This window comes from Alligator sinensis, unplaced genomic scaffold (genome assembly GCF_000455745.1).
Source record: "Alligator sinensis unplaced genomic scaffold, ASM45574v1 scaffold288_1, whole genome shotgun sequence".
Lineage (NCBI taxonomy): Eukaryota > Metazoa > Chordata > Crocodylia > Alligatoridae > Alligator > Alligator sinensis.
In genome coordinates, this window is record NW_005841876.1 from 229260 (window position 1) to 246763 (window position 17504).

At 40.2% G+C, this 17504-nt stretch overlaps 1 protein-coding gene across 1 annotated transcript in view; it reads left to right on the forward strand.

Annotated features, from left to right (window-relative positions):
- MYO16 (myosin XVI) overlaps positions 1-17504 on the forward strand; it is a 418223-nt gene that overhangs the window by 194799 nt on the left and 205920 nt on the right. The window contains exons 14-15 of the mRNA XM_006017262.3: positions 9647-9758; positions 14427-14544. Coding sequence (XP_006017324.1) covers positions 9647-9758; positions 14427-14544 — 230 coding nt within the window. The remainder of the gene's footprint in view (positions 1-9646; positions 9759-14426; positions 14545-17504) is intronic.

Consider the following 17504-nt stretch of genomic DNA (forward strand, 5'->3'; position numbering starts at 1 on the left):
ACCCCCAAGATAGGGGAGAGCACCACCTCACTTGGAAGCCCATTCCAGATTCTGGTAACCCTTACTGTAAATAAGTTCTTCCTAATGTCTAGTCTAAATCTGCTCTCTGTCAATTTGTGGTCATTGTTTCTAGTTACTCCAAGGGGCACCCTGGTAAACTAAATACCTCATGTTCCTTGTTGCCCTTCCCCTCTTCCCCCGGCAAATTTGTAGACAGCCACCAAATCCCCTCTCGGCCTTCTCTTATGGAGGCTGTAGAGATGCAGGTCCCTCAACCTCTCCTCATAGGACCTATCTTAGAGGCCCCTAATCATACAAGTGGCCCTCCTCTGGACCCTCTCAAGGTTATCCATGGTTTGCACACATAACTATGTTGCTCTTGTGTGACATCCTACAATACCCCAAGATGACATCCTGCCATCTCATGGCACCCTAGTGTGCTGCGACATCCTCATTGAGAACTGCTGTTGTAGACCATCCCCAATAGATACATCTTTCCTTTTCCTTTTTTGAAGATAGGTAGGATTACTGAATATCTCTGGCCTGCACATGCACGCGTGCACACACACACACACACACACACACACACACACACAAAATCTCTGTTGGCTACTTTAATTACTGGTGTATTTCGGAAAAGTTCACATATTCCCTACTGCTCTCACAGGCTCTTCTCAGGTACCTCAGTGATGACTGCTCCTTCCTATTCCTCTTGAATCTGGAGGTGTCAAGTCACCATCTCAGTCCCAAGTTCCATAATGCAGTGAACCCAGTTATAGAAATCTAAACAACAAAAGATCAATAGGCTTCTAGGTCAGTAAGAGCTCCAGGAAAAGGAAACCTGGCAGACATTTCCAATAAAAAAATATACAAGCATATTTCCTCTGAGATTTTTGAGGGAGAATGTGTATTTTTAAAAAAATCTTATTTGGAATTAGACTGAGGAGTTTACTGAAAAACACAAATTGTTGATCGTACATCTACATTGGTCCTGTGTAGAGTGTCTCAACAATGCCACCAAAAAATAAGCCTCAATCATTAATTCCCACCTTATATGTTCCACTCCACAAATACAGTGGCGATGAGATTACAGGAGCACCCTCTCCCCACCTCTGCTCTCGAGATCAGCAGTGGATGACACTGTGGAGTATGCTCACCATGTCAGTTCTGGGTGTGGAGTGTGAAAACTGGGAGAAGGTAAACATGCCTACCCTTCTGGTGTCAGTCTGAAGAATAGTATATCTTTAATCAAGCAAATGCTGAAGATCCTGTGTCTTCTGGGTATTCTATTACTCTTCATCTTAAAGAGGAAAAAGAAAAATCCTTTCCTCTAAAAGTAAAAACATATTTCCACTTTTCCATTTCACAAGCAAAGAGAAATGTTCCCTGAACCCGGTTTTTAATAAATTATTAACCTCACTACTGCAAAAAGGAATATCTTTGAGCTCCTTACCAAATATTATTTTCTGAATGCAAGGTACAAGAACTCTCTTCTCCTATAAGAAATGTATTACCGTATTTAGTTGAATACAAGATGAGATTTTTTTTTTCTCCAGTTAGCATGGGGGGGAGCCTCTTGCATAAAAGGAAACTTCATTAAATACAATGACTGTCATTAAAATGCTGCCAAAAGCAGCATGCGGTCAGTGATGGAAACAAACCATGAAGCTGATTAAATGCAGCCAACACTAAGTGTGACTATAAAACATGGTCATATATGGCCCACACTGGGCAAACATACTGGCTTTGTTTGTTTTTAATAAAATTTAATTTGCAGGTCTAAATCAGTTCTCAATTAAGTTCCAAATTTCAACTAAGTAGAGCTCAATCATTTGAGTCTGTGTAGCATTACTACCAATAAATATCCTACCTCCCAGACTCATCAGTCTGAAGCTTCAGCTACAACCACCACCCAAATCCATGGCAGGCAGCCCCAAGCCCAGAGGCCTTGCAATTCAGATGGTGATGGGAGCCTACCACTAGGCATTTGAGCATCTGAATAAGATTTATGTTTTGTCCATTAAGCCCACTCTTTTTCAAGTCATGGTGAGCCACAACATTGCATACATTTAGATTTTCTCTTCACTTCCACAGCTGAGCTGTGCCTTTCCCACCCATTTCCAATCATTCCTGTTTCTTCATCAGCCTTAAATATCTGGCAAACATCACCAAACAGGGCCAGAAGTTATTCAGCCAGAAACCCACTGTTGCTCCCTCTCTCGGCCTGTTGCATATGATTTCTGTAGCCCCACCCACGAGAGGTGAAGCTGGACCAGGCTGTTCTGTACCCCATCTGCATGTACATTTTTGGAGCATCCCAGGCCTCATCATGACAAAGATAACCAGTTCCATGAGTTGGGGGCTAATTAACACTTGGATCATTTTTGGGAGGGTATCTGGAGCATACACACATATGGAACAGTGCTGACTTGTGGGGTCACCATGGCTTGAAACACTTGATTCTGATGGGGTCCAGCCCAATGAACTATATGGTAAATCACAAGCTTTTTTGGCTGTGGACTAATATCATGCATATTTTGTTCTTTATATAAATAGTTGCTCAAGTGTTGTATATGTTTATGAAGTGTTTATGGAATACCTGTGCTAAAATGTGCAGCAATTTCAAAACAGGATAACATGTATCAATTCTTAATGAACTAAGTGTATGTGTACTATATGCATATTACTACAGCTATGTTTAATTTTGAGGTCAGTGTTTTCAAAGTTGTTCCCCACTTCCATGGTCAGGGAAACCACAGTCTGACAGTAAGGATTAGGAGAAGGGGCTGGAGAGGGAAAAGTTAAGGGAAAGCAGAGGGAAAAGGGGCTACCTGACCTGCCAGATTTATTTTCCCTGCTGTAGCAGTGGGAGGGGGGCAAATTCAAGGGAAACTTCTAATAATTAGATTCTATACCTGGAAAATTACAACAAATTTATACATTTTCAGTATATAAAATCTAATTATTGCGGGGTGGGCGTTTTATATTCATGCACCCCTGAGCCTGGGAAATTATAGCAGCTGAATCTCCCAGCTCCAGGGGTGCACTGGGTGCCCCCACAGCTGGAAGTCACTCAGCCTCAGGGGCTACCTGCTGTTGGAGCTTGTTTCTTGCTGGTGCAAGGGGAGCCCAGGATCTGACTCTCCCTGCACTGGCAATAAGGTTCAATGGGACCTAATGTATGAACTCATAATCATGCCTCCTGCCATACATGTGTAGCATATCAGGAGGTATGACTGTGTATCTAATTACCCATTAGATCCTGTTGCGCCTTTGCCTGCACATGTAGAGGAACCCTAAAAAATTGAAAAAAGTCTTTCTTCTTACAGTGGTAACATGAAGGAAGTCCTTGTCAAGTAGTATACCCTCTAAAATTTGGTTCAAATTTTCAAATATGTGAAGTCAGAATGTCACACAAATTCATATTTACATAAGTAAATATATCCACATTTCTTTCATCTCTCTGTTGGAAGCATTGAGCATATTTAAAGTTTTATTGCAATGTAAGTTGTAATAGTAGTAATAGACGATGATGATGTAGCTATTAATATTCAGTGTTCACAAACGGGTCACAATTTAATTACGTTTTAACAGTACTCGCATATGTTTGTGGGCATATAACAGCACCCACTTATAAAAATTCAGGTTTGGGAATCTGAGTTCCTTCAAATAACTTTAAAAAGATACCATGAAACATTTGTAAAGTAGCAACATTGAATATTTATGAAATAGTAGAATGTTTTGAGCACATTTTAACTTTTGTTTTGGGAATCTAGAAAAAGATTTGTAATTGTTACAAAGCACAGCTATTATACTACAAGAAAGAGCAGCAACAAAATGCTTCACATGTTTTTGTTGTTTCTTGTTTTCAAGCAAGTCTCCATCTAAAGCAACATCATATTTTGCTCAAAGTGTCTTTACTATGTTATAATTATTGATCATTGTGTCTTCTTAAATAAACCCAATTTTGCGGATCAGTGAATTTCTTCTTTTTGTAATAGTTAAATTTTGTTTTGTGCGCTGATAAGCTGCCTGCTGTTGAATGCTTGTCCAGCACAAATGCTGACATGCTATCATTTAAACAGATGGTCAGACATTCAGTGGAAAGAAGTTAATTATTAGAACTGCACACGCAGGTTCATCAGAGATGTAAACATTACTTGTCTGAGCTTCCACCTTCAGCTAAAAGGTTCAAATCTGCCAAAATTATGACTCTCTTTAAATTTACATCTGTTTGTTATACCAATATAGGATGAATGTGACAAACTTGACTTAAGGCCTAGTGAAATTCTGGTTAGTAGTTCCACCTTGCACTTGCTCACTGTAGCATAAATCAAACAATATAATGGAACATGATTTTTGACCTAGCATCCTTTCTGATATTTCCCTCTGTCTCAACCTTGCACAGCTTCTTAATAACAAAAAGGGGAAGAAGTTTCTCAATAGAGAGATGTTTCGAGTCATACTGGCCCTGACATTGTTTGGGACCTTGTCTAGCTACAGACTCATGTGCATGATAATTATATTTCCCGAGAATTATTTCAAGCAAGAATACAAATTCAACGTGAGATTTTCCCATAGAATTCTGAAAATTCAAGCCAAACCAGGTTTTTCCTGGATAGTATAATTTAGTTGGCTTATTTTAAAAAAAGAAAAAAAAAGAAAACTGGTCCAGTTAGCTAGCCATTCCATGTTTTCTTATTAATAGAAATGCTTGAGATTGCAACATATTTTTCTGTTCCAAAATGAAATAGATTTCTTTCAAAATGTTTCATTTGATATATAAGTAAAACTGGATTAGCCAGTGGTTGAGGCTGTTCCTTGGATCCAAGCTCAAGTCACTTTAGTGCCCGATTCAGACCAAGATTTGCAGTTGCATTTTTTTACATCCCTGGGGACTGTCAGAACTACTGGAAAATAGAGGCAGACAGTTTTCTTTCCCTGCCCAAATAAGTAATTGCACAGAGTAAAACAGCTTCAACAAGAAGGACTGAGATGGATCTTCCTTAAAGCACTCAATGGACTGATGTGATAAACAAGGGGGTTCTTGTTTGTCTACTCCAGTTATTTGCTAGCATTTCAGTATTGTTTTTACATCCACTTAAAATTAGTATAATGAAATGGTACATTTGTTTTTAGGTCTAATCATGTGCTAGAAATGTCTGAAAAGTATCTCAGAACATTTACATCTTCAGGGTCATCTCTGAGGCTCCATTTTTCTATGGGGGTACATAGTCGTTCAGGGGGGTGTCTGTTTTCCAACCTGTTGCTATGTTTCTAAGGTAGAAAAGGTTGAATTAGAAAAAATATGATATATGACTGTTTAGGCAAATAAAAATGATCAGGCTTACTGCTCTAAATGATAAACACTATATAAAAGTAACATTTTAGATATTGGAAAAGTAAATAATCTATTTTTTTATAGTTAAAAAATAAATTATCAGTGATTCTCTTCCTTCAGTGTTACTTCAATGTTCTGGAAAATTGGTGTGCCTTAAACCATGTTCTAAATGAAAATTTTAGCTGCTTCAGACAGTGAAGCTGGAGAAATCAGTTCCAAATCAAGTACACCTTAGAAAATACCCTGTCTGCAACTCCAGGGCCCAAGATGAAATATCTCTTCTGATGGGTGAACCTTACTAAGAGGAACAATCCACTAAACCAGCAAGTGCTTATGATGCTATTTTTAAAGCATTTATCATTGGCTTAACTTTGCTCCCATCATAGTTACCATGAGTTTTGGTTTTGACTTCAGTAACCTGCTACACTTTATTCACTCTGGATAAATCTAACTCAAAATTTCATTTACTCTTTGCACAAAGTGGGTGCATCTATGCATGTACTTTACTGCAGAGTAGATTTATTCACTGTGCAGTAGAGTGTCACTGTCTACACATATTAGGCAGTATTAGCCACAGTAAACTAATTAACTCCACTGTAAGATAGCAGTACTACCTTATGGCAGAGTAATTAACTGTGATTGAACGCATGTGTAGATATTGACCATGGCTAGGGACAGACATTACATATAAACCAGTCTAAGCAATCAGATACTGGTTTAAACTTGTAACAGAACACATAGATGTTCAGTGCACATAAGTCAGTTTGAAAATGGATGAAACCGGTTTGAGATAAATCTGGTTGAATGTAGTATCAGACTTAACTGATTCGGGTCAAACAGGTTTATGCAATGTCTGTCCCACACCCCTTGATGGTTTAAGATAAACCAGAATCCCCCAGGATCCTTGTTCTTAGCCCCCAGCATGCTCTCTGGGCTGGGTGGGGCTCTTTGCTGCACAGCAGAGCTGACTACTCCCCTCTGCTTCCTGGCTGGAGCTCCAGCAGAGACCCTGCAGGTACAGCAGGTCCTGCCTGGCTTCCCTCTGCCCTACCCACTCTCACTGCACAAGCAGGAATCGCCCCTTCCCTCCCATCTCCCACAGCACAGACCCCAGCCCCATGGACCCTTTGCATGTGGTATGCTAGCTGATGCCGAGAGGTGTCTGTGTGTGCATGTCTCCAATTTCACTGGGACAGGACAAAGGCAGACAAAACAGTGTCAGCTCAGGGCTTTTTTGAACTAATCAACATGTCAGCTAATCAGAACGTCCTGCCAAGGCCTGACCACACCCCTTCAGCTCAGCACTATATAATGGAAGAGAAGGCTGCTCTAGCGCCCCCCAGCTTGTAGCCTGAACCACTGCAGTCATGTAGTGGTTCAGTCCAGAGACAGTGTCTGTCTGGTTATAAACCAGTTCAGGCTAGCCAGGTTAGACTAACCTGCAAAGATTGAATCAATTCAGGCTCAGGCTTTTTGAATGTCTGTCCCTAGTCCATGGGCATAAATTGTACCCAGTCAGCCCAGCCAGCTGGGGGCCAGACTCCTGCGTTCCACCTATCTTTCAGCACCCTTATACCCCAGCCAGCCCCTCTGCTGCCTGACACCACCCCCCATTCCATTTGCCAGCTCAGGCCTGCTATGCCCCAGCTCAAATTGCTGCTGTCCTGGATGCACGTGTAGATGCTGTGCTCAGGAATAGTTTATTTTGGGTCAAACTGCTCCAGAGTTTATAGCTTTGCATTAATTGCATATGTAGAAGCACCCAGTGGGATTCCAGAAAGTGCTGAACACAAGTCAGTGGGGGGAAAAAAAACTCGGCATCTTCTAAATCTGAACCCTGAGTTATTATGAGTTGGCAGTTTTAATACATATTTTTGAAACTCATGCATTAAGAGTATTAAAATAGAATATGCTTTAACTGAACTTCTAAAATATTAAAGTTATAGGCATAAAAAGACTGTGCCTAAAATAGAGAAAAAGCATGCATTGAGCTCTCAGTGGGAGCTGATGAACACTTTCAAATCTAGCCATAAGGGCCCAAATCTATAAGACACTGAGTGCCTCATGGGTGTTTAATTCCCATATTGCCTTCAATTTGGGGATTTAACCATATTGTAGGCAATAAGAAAGCAGTCCAGCCTTCATGTTGTAGGTCAGGGGGTGGCAAGCTACAACTTGTAGCCTGGATTTGGACCACAGAATAATTGGATCTGGCACACAAACTTGAATCAGTGACATTCAGCAGCAGGGTCCTTGGCTGTGGGCTCGCTTCAGCTGTTGTCCTGGGAACCAAACTCTGGTTGTGGACACACTCCCCATGCCTTCATAGAGAAAAGTGATGGCAGTGGCTGCATCCTAGCACCCATCTGTCCACTCTTCTTTGACTCATGATGGATCATTCTGGCCTGCAGCTGGAAACAATTGTCTATCCTAGTAAATGGAATTGTGTGAATTGGGAATATCCTCTGAGAAGTTTGCCCTTTTGGTGGGAAGTGCCACACATCCATGCACACATTTTCTCCCGTTACTTTTTTTCTGGTCTCTCATTAAGGCAAGTTACCTGTTTCTGTCCAAGCAGTGAAGGTATTACAGCAATAAATTTCATGGCATCATGCTCTTTCCTAAGCATTATCTCTCATAATCCCTGGCAAAAACTGCTAAAATACCACAAAAAGCAAATAATTTGTAAATCTTTCTAAAATCTGTATGTGCTCATACAAAGCACCACTCTGAGCTACCAGGATTATCAGTCTCCTAGTAGTAGTAAGATGACTATGTGAAGTTCATGTCCACCCCAACTGGAATGTGAATATGAACAGAAACTGCAATAGTACAAGCCACCCTGGCGCTGTTTTTTTATGGTTATGAGAGAACCTATCACTAAGATGCAAACGCGCTGCCCCTTTTTGCCTTTTCCAGTTAGGTGTCATAAAGGCTGGATTTTTTAAAGTGTTTAAGTCTTTAACACCTATTTATTTTAATGGCAGTTAGGCACTTAAATACTTTAACCACGGGTGTTATAAGTAGCCCACAATATGTTACAGCTAAGAACATGAATTAGGTTGCAGTTCTTAATGTACATGCTATATTTTCATGCATTTGATGTGTCCTTATGTTAGTTCTTTTTCATTTTTTGTAATCTTTTTTACATTTCTGAAGGTTTTAGGTTTTTTTTGACAGAACACTTTTTTCAGGAATATTTATAATGTGCTAGGATATCTTTGTTGCACTTCATATTGTCTTTTACTGTGGATCTTAAGGCAGTATATTAACCGTGCTTACTATATAATGACTGATCCTGAGAAGTGCTGAGTATATACTTCTTCTACTCATGTGTTTGTGAGTTGAATTAGAGGCATACCTGGGCACTTCTGCACCCTCGGTAGAATCAATGGCTGTACTGCTAGCAGCAGAAACCAGGTGGCCAGCACAGCAGCTCAACACCCCAATTTGTTACCTGGGGCTACTTCCCTGGTCATCTCCCTTTAAGTATGCTATTCAGTTGAATTATCTTAGGATAAGGCTGAAGAGACCTGACTTCCTCTAGCTCCTGGGTACAACAAAGTAAAATTTAAGTAGCCAGAGATTTATCTTTCAGGGCACCCACCCCCAAATACGCATATTTGTAGAGAATCACCAGCACTGCAAACTTAGCAGAGGTAGAAATTAAAGCCCTTGGTATTAGGGGAATGCACGAGGGGCAGGACGGACAGGTAAAATGGAAGGGAAAGAAGATCTGGCACAGGAGGAGAGGAGAAAGATCGAACAAGACTGCTACTCCCAACTGACAAAAGTTTTCAGTGGTACAGATTAAAGTTAAAGTGACCTTTCAGGTTTAACTTACAATGAGGCTAAGAATGAAGGAACCACAATCAGCAACTTGTCAAGCTCTTTTTTTCCCAGTGTGCCTGAGCTGTAGTTTGCCACAGATGGGAATTAATCCCCTTGCATATTTATTTGGAAGATAATGCTTATGAGCTCAAAATAGCAGCCATACAAAAATTAAGCAATCTTACCTGCCTCCTCAGAAATGGCAGAAATGTACTCCACACATTTTTTCAAATATACAGAGGTGTCACAAGGAAGTATCTGCGTGCGATAAGGAGCAAGAGCCCAAGGAAATGTGGAATGTAAAGACATTCTGTCACAGCTACCTTTCCCTCGCTGAGCACAAAGAACTGTGTTCAGTCTTCTGAAAACATTTTAGAAGTGTTTCAGGTATTTGTAGGCAAAGGGATACATTTTAACTTAACAACCTTCATAAGCCTGCCGTATAAAGAATGTGTGCCATTTTTCTTTGTGCAGGTATCTAAATCAATCTGGATCTGAGGAGACATCAGTAACAGTGAACACTCAGAATAGAGAAAAATTGTCTATCCTAAAACAAGCTCTGAGTGCTTTGGGATTCAATAACCTGGTAAGTTATGCAAGTGTCTCTCCTTAAAAGCAGGTCATAAGAAATTCCTATATGAAAAGTAAGGAAGAAAGGGCTTGGGTTTGTTTGTTTATTTGTTTTTGTTTTTTCTTAAAAATACCAATGAAACAAAGTGCTAGCTCACTCCGGGGAAATGAGTGTAATCACTTTTAATTAGATACTGCATCAACAATGTCAACCTTTTTCATTCTTAAAGATTCAAAAACAGCTGCAAGGTATAATACTCCGAACAATTAAATCACAGATAACAAGAAACAATCAAATCCCATATGACAGAAACCTCATAAAACCCATGGGAATCTTTCCTCTTTCTGATTATCTCCACATCCCTTTAATTTGGTGAAACATATATTCCAAATGCTTTCTGATTGCTGGCAGCACCTGAAAAGAAGCATATGCATAATTAGGCAAACAAAATTATAGTCAAGTAACATGAAATATCTGACTTAAACCCTCAAATGCAAAAAAGAAAACTAGGGTTTGAAGTCCATTTTAACCCTATAAAGTAGGTGATGGAGCTCATTTAGGAAAGAATCAAGGAAGAAGGCTGAAAAAGCACTTGAGGGGAATGGCAGAGATCCAAGATATTTGAGTTTGGGCACTAGGTGATTACTTCTAGAAGCCATATAATCCTTGTTAGACCAGTAGTGCATTGGGTTTACTGAGACACCTCATAATCTAGACATTATGTTTCACTAACTCTTTCATTAACTTTTTCCTTTGTTTAAGGAGAGGGGTTTAAACCCCTAAATTAAAATGACAATTTAACTGCAGAGACAATTTGACAGCATTAATTGTGATAGGTAGAGATTTGTCTCGTAGTTTTACCACATCCTTTGCTTCGTATTTTTTTTGCTTGGAACAGCTGAGAGGCTGAAGAGAGGAAAGGAATAATCTTTGGAATAACCTAGAGTGATCTCAGGATTTCCCTATATTCAGCAGGCGTCAGTAGTCCCCAAAGAGTCACTGAGCAAACTGCAAATCAGTGCAGAGCTCTTGATGTGCTTTCTATGCTGGATATATGGGAGTTAGTATAGGGTAGGTCATGCCTCCTAAATGAACTATGCGATCAGTGAAGGGATCCAAATCTACTTTTCTTCTAACTGAAGGTAATGATAAAGTTCTTTACCTTTTTGAAGAGCTACATAAGCAATATGTAACCAATCCTCACTGATGCTTCACTGCCGCAGGCTAATGTTGACTAATATCCCTATTTAGGTATAGCTAAGTAGTATTACATGGATATGGAGACAGTAAGTAAGTCTCTGATCCTGGGCTAGAACCTGATCTTTTGATTTCCAGAGCCATTCAAAAAAATCGAGATCAGCTGGAGGATAGAGGGGGTTTGGATTCTTATATGTTTTGGGGACTTTAAAAAGTCACTGGCTGCTGGTTCTGCAGTGTGGTCTGAAATGAGGGATGTGACTCCTCTGGTCTACCCCTGCTTGGTTCCTACTGCACTCCTCTGGGTTGAACTGGAGGAGTGCACTAGGTGAGGATTACTTCTCAAGTGGTGGGAAGCCTCAGAAAAATGGCCCTCCTCTCCTTTGGAGAGAGCAACAGAGAACAGATAACTATGGGATACTGAGGGCCCTCAGCACCTGAAAGAAGCATACAGCTATTCAGGTTAGTGCAGGAGTGAGGACAGAGACCTGGTTTGATGAGGCAGAAGTTTTTTGTGGAATAGCTATTCTTCTGTAAGAACACTCTGAACAGTTGTACACATTGTTTTGTGCTGGAAGAAAGGCTCTAGCAAAAATGTAATGCCTGTACATGGTCTCATCTGGCTCACTTCATACTGACGATGGCCAATGATGTGCTCAATGTAAATGATCTTGTTCTTAGCCAAAAGGTGCATTAGCACAGTGCTCCCCCCAGGGTAATTAGCACTGTTGGGATAACAGGCATTCTGTTCATTCATCAGAGTGAGGCTAAGTACAGACATTCAAAAAGCCCGAGGCAGAATCGATCAAAGTTACGTGGTTTTCTGTAAGCAGCGTAGGTTAGATCAGGAATAAACGGATCACACATTCGTCCTTTGCAGGGGGTCTCACAGGCTGCCTGCATTGGCCGAGGCCAGCAGGTTGGGAGTGCTCCTGCATGCCTCTCAGCAGGCTCCGCATCTCCCCAGGGTGCCGGAAACTATGAGAACAACTGAGCACCCGGGCCAACCCTGATTGTCTGCCAGCCATGCTCTTCTCCCCCTGCTGCATTGTCTGTCAGTCACAGGTATTTGTTAGCTGCTGGCAGGCAGTACAGGAGGGAAAGGAGGCATCTGTGACTCTGTACAAACCCTGTCATGAAACACCCCATACTGCACACACAGACCTGACACTGAGCCCAGGAGAACCCCCGTGAGCATGTGCAGCACCATGGAGACCGGTTGGACTGCTGGGCATGGGCAAGCTTTCCCACCCCTCCTTCCCCACCCCACGCTGCTTGCCTGCCCCTGACAGTGACACGAGAGGGAAAGGGGAAGAGGGAGAGGAGGTGCTGTGCCTGCTCGCAGGGGTTCTCCTGGGCTCAGTGTCAGGTCTATGTGTATACAATCATAGAAAATGAGGGTTGGAAGGGACCTCAGGAGGTTATCTAGTCCAACCTCCTGCTCAAAGTAGGACCATCCCCAACTAGATCATTCCTGCCAGGACTTTGTTGATCTGGACCTTTAAAACCTCCAAGGATAAAGATTGTACCACTCTCTAGGTAACCTGTTCCAGTGCTTCACCACCCTTCTAGTGAGAGAGGTTTTTTTCGTAATATCAAACTTAAACCTCCCCTGCTGCAACTGGAGACCTTTGCCCCTTCTTCTGTCATCTGCCACCACTGAAAACAGTCCAGCTCTATCCTCTTTCTAAACACATTTCTGATAGCTAAAGTCTGCTATTAAATCCCACCTCAGTCTTCTCTTCTCCAAGTTAAATAATCCCAGTTCTCTCAGCCTCTCCTCAGAAGTCATGTGCCCCAGCCCCCTCACCAGTTTCATTGCCATCCACTGAACTCTCTGCAACTTGTTTTTATTGTGGGGGGCCCAAAACTGGACACAGTACTCCAGATGTGTCCTCACCAGTGCAGAATAGGGGGGAATGATCGCTTCCCTTGATCTGCTGAAAATGCTCTTACTAATGAAGCCTAGTATGCTTTGCAGGGACAGAGGTAGGATGCAGGGCTGTAGAGGCAGGAGTCAGGGCTACAGAAAAGATAAAGAAGAAAGTATTATTAGTCCTTTTACACTCCCTATTAAGTTCCAAGAGGTTGAAAAGTCACTTGAGAAGTAATCTGGGTTAGGGGATAAGAGTTTGTGAGAACTTTCTGTTCTCATGTTACATCTCCTGCAAGCCCTCTTTCAGCACCTTGCTCCTGCTAGAATGGCTCCAAAGTACTTCCCAGTTACCAACTCAAACTTGTACACTCCAGTCCTGGAAATATGCTGATGGGGCCACTTCATGGACATCTTTGGAGACTGCTCTCAAAAAAGCCAGAAACCATGGTCTCAAGAGCAGCCCCAAATGGATGCCTGTGGAGCATCTTAACTGGAGCACTTCCATGCTTGGAGCGGGGTGTGTTGGGACACTCTTAGAGGGTTGGGGTTCTCCACAGTTTCTTTAGAAGCTATGCTTGTGTCTCTTGCAGTGCAAACAAGAAAAGAGTCTTTGATTAAATATTTCATTTTGTAACATAGTATTTTTCATTTTGTAGTATTTTGGATCTGATCCTGCAAAAAATAGTTAATAAATAAAGCCACTTGCCCTGCATGGACCAAAGCAAATGTGTCATAAATCAGGCTCTAAGAATGATTTCAGTAATTTTCAAATGCAAGTTATCAGATAACTTCACTATCAGTTGACACTGTTCCATAATACATAGTAACACTTTATAGAGAGAGGATTTTCTTGCTATGTAATTTAAATGCAAAAAACCCCAACTGTTTATTTTTCTTTTTTTTTTAACGCCTCTTTTCAAAGATTCAAAATAATTTTTTCACAAAATAAATCACAAGTTAATTCTTACCTTTTTCACTCATTTTTTCTGGAGCAATTTTTGCTTAATTTTTGTATTAAAAAAAAAGGAAAAAAAACGTTTTGGCAGAAATTAGGCCTATAAAATTAGTCTAAAAAGTGATTGTTTCAAAAAGTTATAAGCATATAAAAATCATAATGTACTTTTAAAATTTTAATTATATCTTTTGCCACCAGGATTTTGCTGTAATTTATAGCTATACTATTTGCTTTTGAATGTGATAGGCTGGGAAAAAATATTGCTATTCATAGGTATAGAATTTCTCACTTTGCAATTGTCAGTAGGCAAGACATTTTTATTTATTGCAGAAATAATATATCCGTTACTTTAGGTATTTTATTATTTCTGCGCCACATTCTAAATACATTTCTCAGTACATGAGTTAATTTGATTTTCATGAATAAAATAGTAAAAAATGGTAATTTTTATTGTTTTATATACTGCATAGGTCACAATATGATTTCTAAACCCTAAGTATTTACCTATTAATACATTATAAATGAATAGCTTTTAGTCTAGTAAATGCCACTACTATATATTAATAATGCATACATTTTTGTAAAGCATCTTTTTTTCATTGGTATGCCCAGCAGAACTCTTCTTTATCTTTAATTGTGTATTAAATATGCGCAGGAGGTGGAGAACCTGTTTATAATTCTCTCAGCAATTCTGCATCTTGGAGACATTCGGTTTACTGCTTTGACAGACGCTGAGACAGCATTTGTGTCAGACCTGCAGCTACTGGAACAAGGTCAGTAGAACATGGCTTCTAGTGTTGCCTCCTTCCTCTCATAGTAGAGCAATTTCACTGATTCATCAATAGGTGGAAACACTGTCTAGGCTGACAAAGATCTGTGTTCTGAAGCCTCATCAGTTAGTGTGGAAACACAATATCTCATTGACTTTGATATTTTCTAAATTACAGATTTTTAAGTGAATAAATACAATTCTATTAACCCTGACATTTGCTTATACAGTTTACAAAAGGTTATACAGTGTACTTTGGGCACTCTTTATTCTTTTTAAATATACCTGTGTTGCTTATTAACAGCTAAGCAATTTGCATTGAACATAATTCCTTACATTAAAAAATCTTTGCGTTAAAAGCTTCTATTGCTTTGAAGTTGCCCTCTTGGTCACTTACAAATCTCTTCAAAGTGACTTATGAATACAGATTGCCAATACATAGCATACTTTAACTCTAAGACTAGCAAGAACTTGCCAAGTCCTGTGAAAAGTCCTGTGTAATCCATAAGAAGGGAGAAAGCTGTAATCAAGTATACAGATACATTCAAACTTTACAAAGTCCTGATTATTGTAAGCTTATTGTACATGTTCATTAATTTTGATTACTACTGTGACAGCTCCCTCTTATGTTTAGGTTCTTTCACCCTTTAAAAAAATGGTAGGTAATCGTTGATCCTCTGGATTGTGGTGTATACATAAGAAGTCTAGTCAGATGCCTGATGAATCCATTTGTGGTGACGAGCCCAATTTAAGAGTGACACAGCTTGTTACAAGTTTCACAGACCCATATGTTGTCTAAGTTGGAGTCAAAATTTACAGCATGCTGCTTTCTTCTTTCTTGCTTTGCTTCCGTCCTCTGGATCAGAGCCACTTCATGTTGAGCTGTACCTAGTGCCAGATGTTCCCTGCCTGCTCCTCTCAGCTTTCTATGTTGATGTTGAAAGACTTCGTATCAGTTCGGTACACATCATGGTACTGCCATAGAGGGTGACCCCACTTTCTAAAGCCATTTTGAATCTCACTATACAAAATATTCTTGGGGATACAGTCTTCTCCCATTCTCGTTACAATATGGATCAATTGTAAACTCCTATTCTTGATAGTGGCTTCTAAATGTTTCAGTCCTGTGCACTCCACTACCTCTGTCTTTGATATTCTGTTTTCCAACTTTATTTTCAGGATCATGGTGACATCTCATGTGGAAGCTGTTCAGTCTCTTAATATGCCTGGCATATGTAGTCCATGTTTCTGAAACACAAAGCAGGGATGACAGTAAATAAGTCTTGTAGATTCGCATTTTCACCTTAGTTGATCGTTTGCTGTTATTCCATGTACATTTCTGTAATAGCACAAAATTCTTAGCTGATTTTCCAATTCTGTTACTCGGTTAAGTCTGAAGGTCAAGATTCCTGCAGATTATAGAACCCAAGCAGCAAAAACCATAAACAACACCAAGAGATTTATCCTCCAGAGTGATGTCAGGTATTGGTTCTTCCACCCCTTAGTACATGATTACAGTCTTCTTAAAACTAATTGCCATCCCAAAACTCTTGCATGACTCAGAAAATCTGCCCAAGAGATTTTTCAGGGAAGAATCACTGTGGGGAACCAAAGCCGTATCATCCACAACAGGAAGTCTCTCAGTACTAGTTCTTTCACCTTGGTTTTCTTCTAAACCTTGCAGTGTTGAACAAACCTCCATCTACTCTGGTTTGAAGATAAATGCCATCATTGCTGTCCTTGAATGCATGAAGAAATCATTGCTGTCCTTGAATGCATGGAGAAACAGGAATGAAAAGTAGATGTTAAAAAGCATGGGGGCTAAGACACATTCCTGTTTCACCCTGTTGTTGATGTCAAAAGCATTTGATTCTTTGTTTTCACACACTACAGTTGCCTTCATACCTTGTTGTAATGAGTGAATGATGTTCAACAGTTTGGGGGGGACAACCCAGTTTCTTTAGAAAAGTAAAAAGGCCCCTTCATTGACTGTACTGAAAGCCTTCATTACATTGATGAAGACTATGTACAGTGGTATTCACTCTGAGTGAAAACCTGATTGAATTTCAGGATATATTCTTTCACCTAGAGATTGCAAGCTAGAGACCATGATCTGAGTGTCACTTTTCCTGATGATGTTCAACAGGAAGATACCTCTATAAATATCACAGTTGCTTCTATCTTCTTTGTTTTTGTATTGTACAGACTGACCATCTTTGAAATTTTGCAGTACTGCTTCCTCTTTCCAACAGAGCAGTATAACATCATGCAGTTTTTTAATTAGTTTGTCATCGGCACATTTGTAGATTTCAGCAGGCAAAAAGTCGTTACCAGATGCCTTGTTCCCAGAAATCATAGTTTCATAGTTTGAAGGGTCAGAAGGGACCTGAGCAGGTCATCAAGTCTGACCCCCTGCCATGGCAGGAAAGAGTACTGGGGTCAAACGACCCCAGCAAGGCATTCACCTAGCCTCCTCTTAAAGACCCCCAGGGTAGGAGCTTTCTTACAAATCAATGTAATGGCTTTGTGCAAATCTTCTAATGTAAGCTTCTTGTCCAAATCCATCCAAATTTCAAACTGTGGTAACCCTCCAAGCTCTTCGTATTTGATTTCAGTCTCACTGGAGTATAGAATTCCATAGTGTTCAATCCAACACTCAAGTTCTTTTTCTTTATTAGTAATGACATTTCAGTTTAAGTCTTTCTGTGATTTTGTTTTGTTTTGTTTTGTTTCTTTTGACTGAACCAACTGCTTGTCTGATCCCTTTGTGTATTCCATGGCTACCTCATGTGTCAGCTGCTTTTGGAATATCATTACAGTGTTTCAGTCAAAAATCTTGGGTATACCTCTTAGCCTTCTTTTGCATTTCTCTTCAAGCTTTCCTCAGAAGTTCCAGGGTTATGGTTTTGGGAAATTTCTTATAGTTGGTTAGCACTGTCCTTCTGTTCTCAAAGGTGGTAAAAG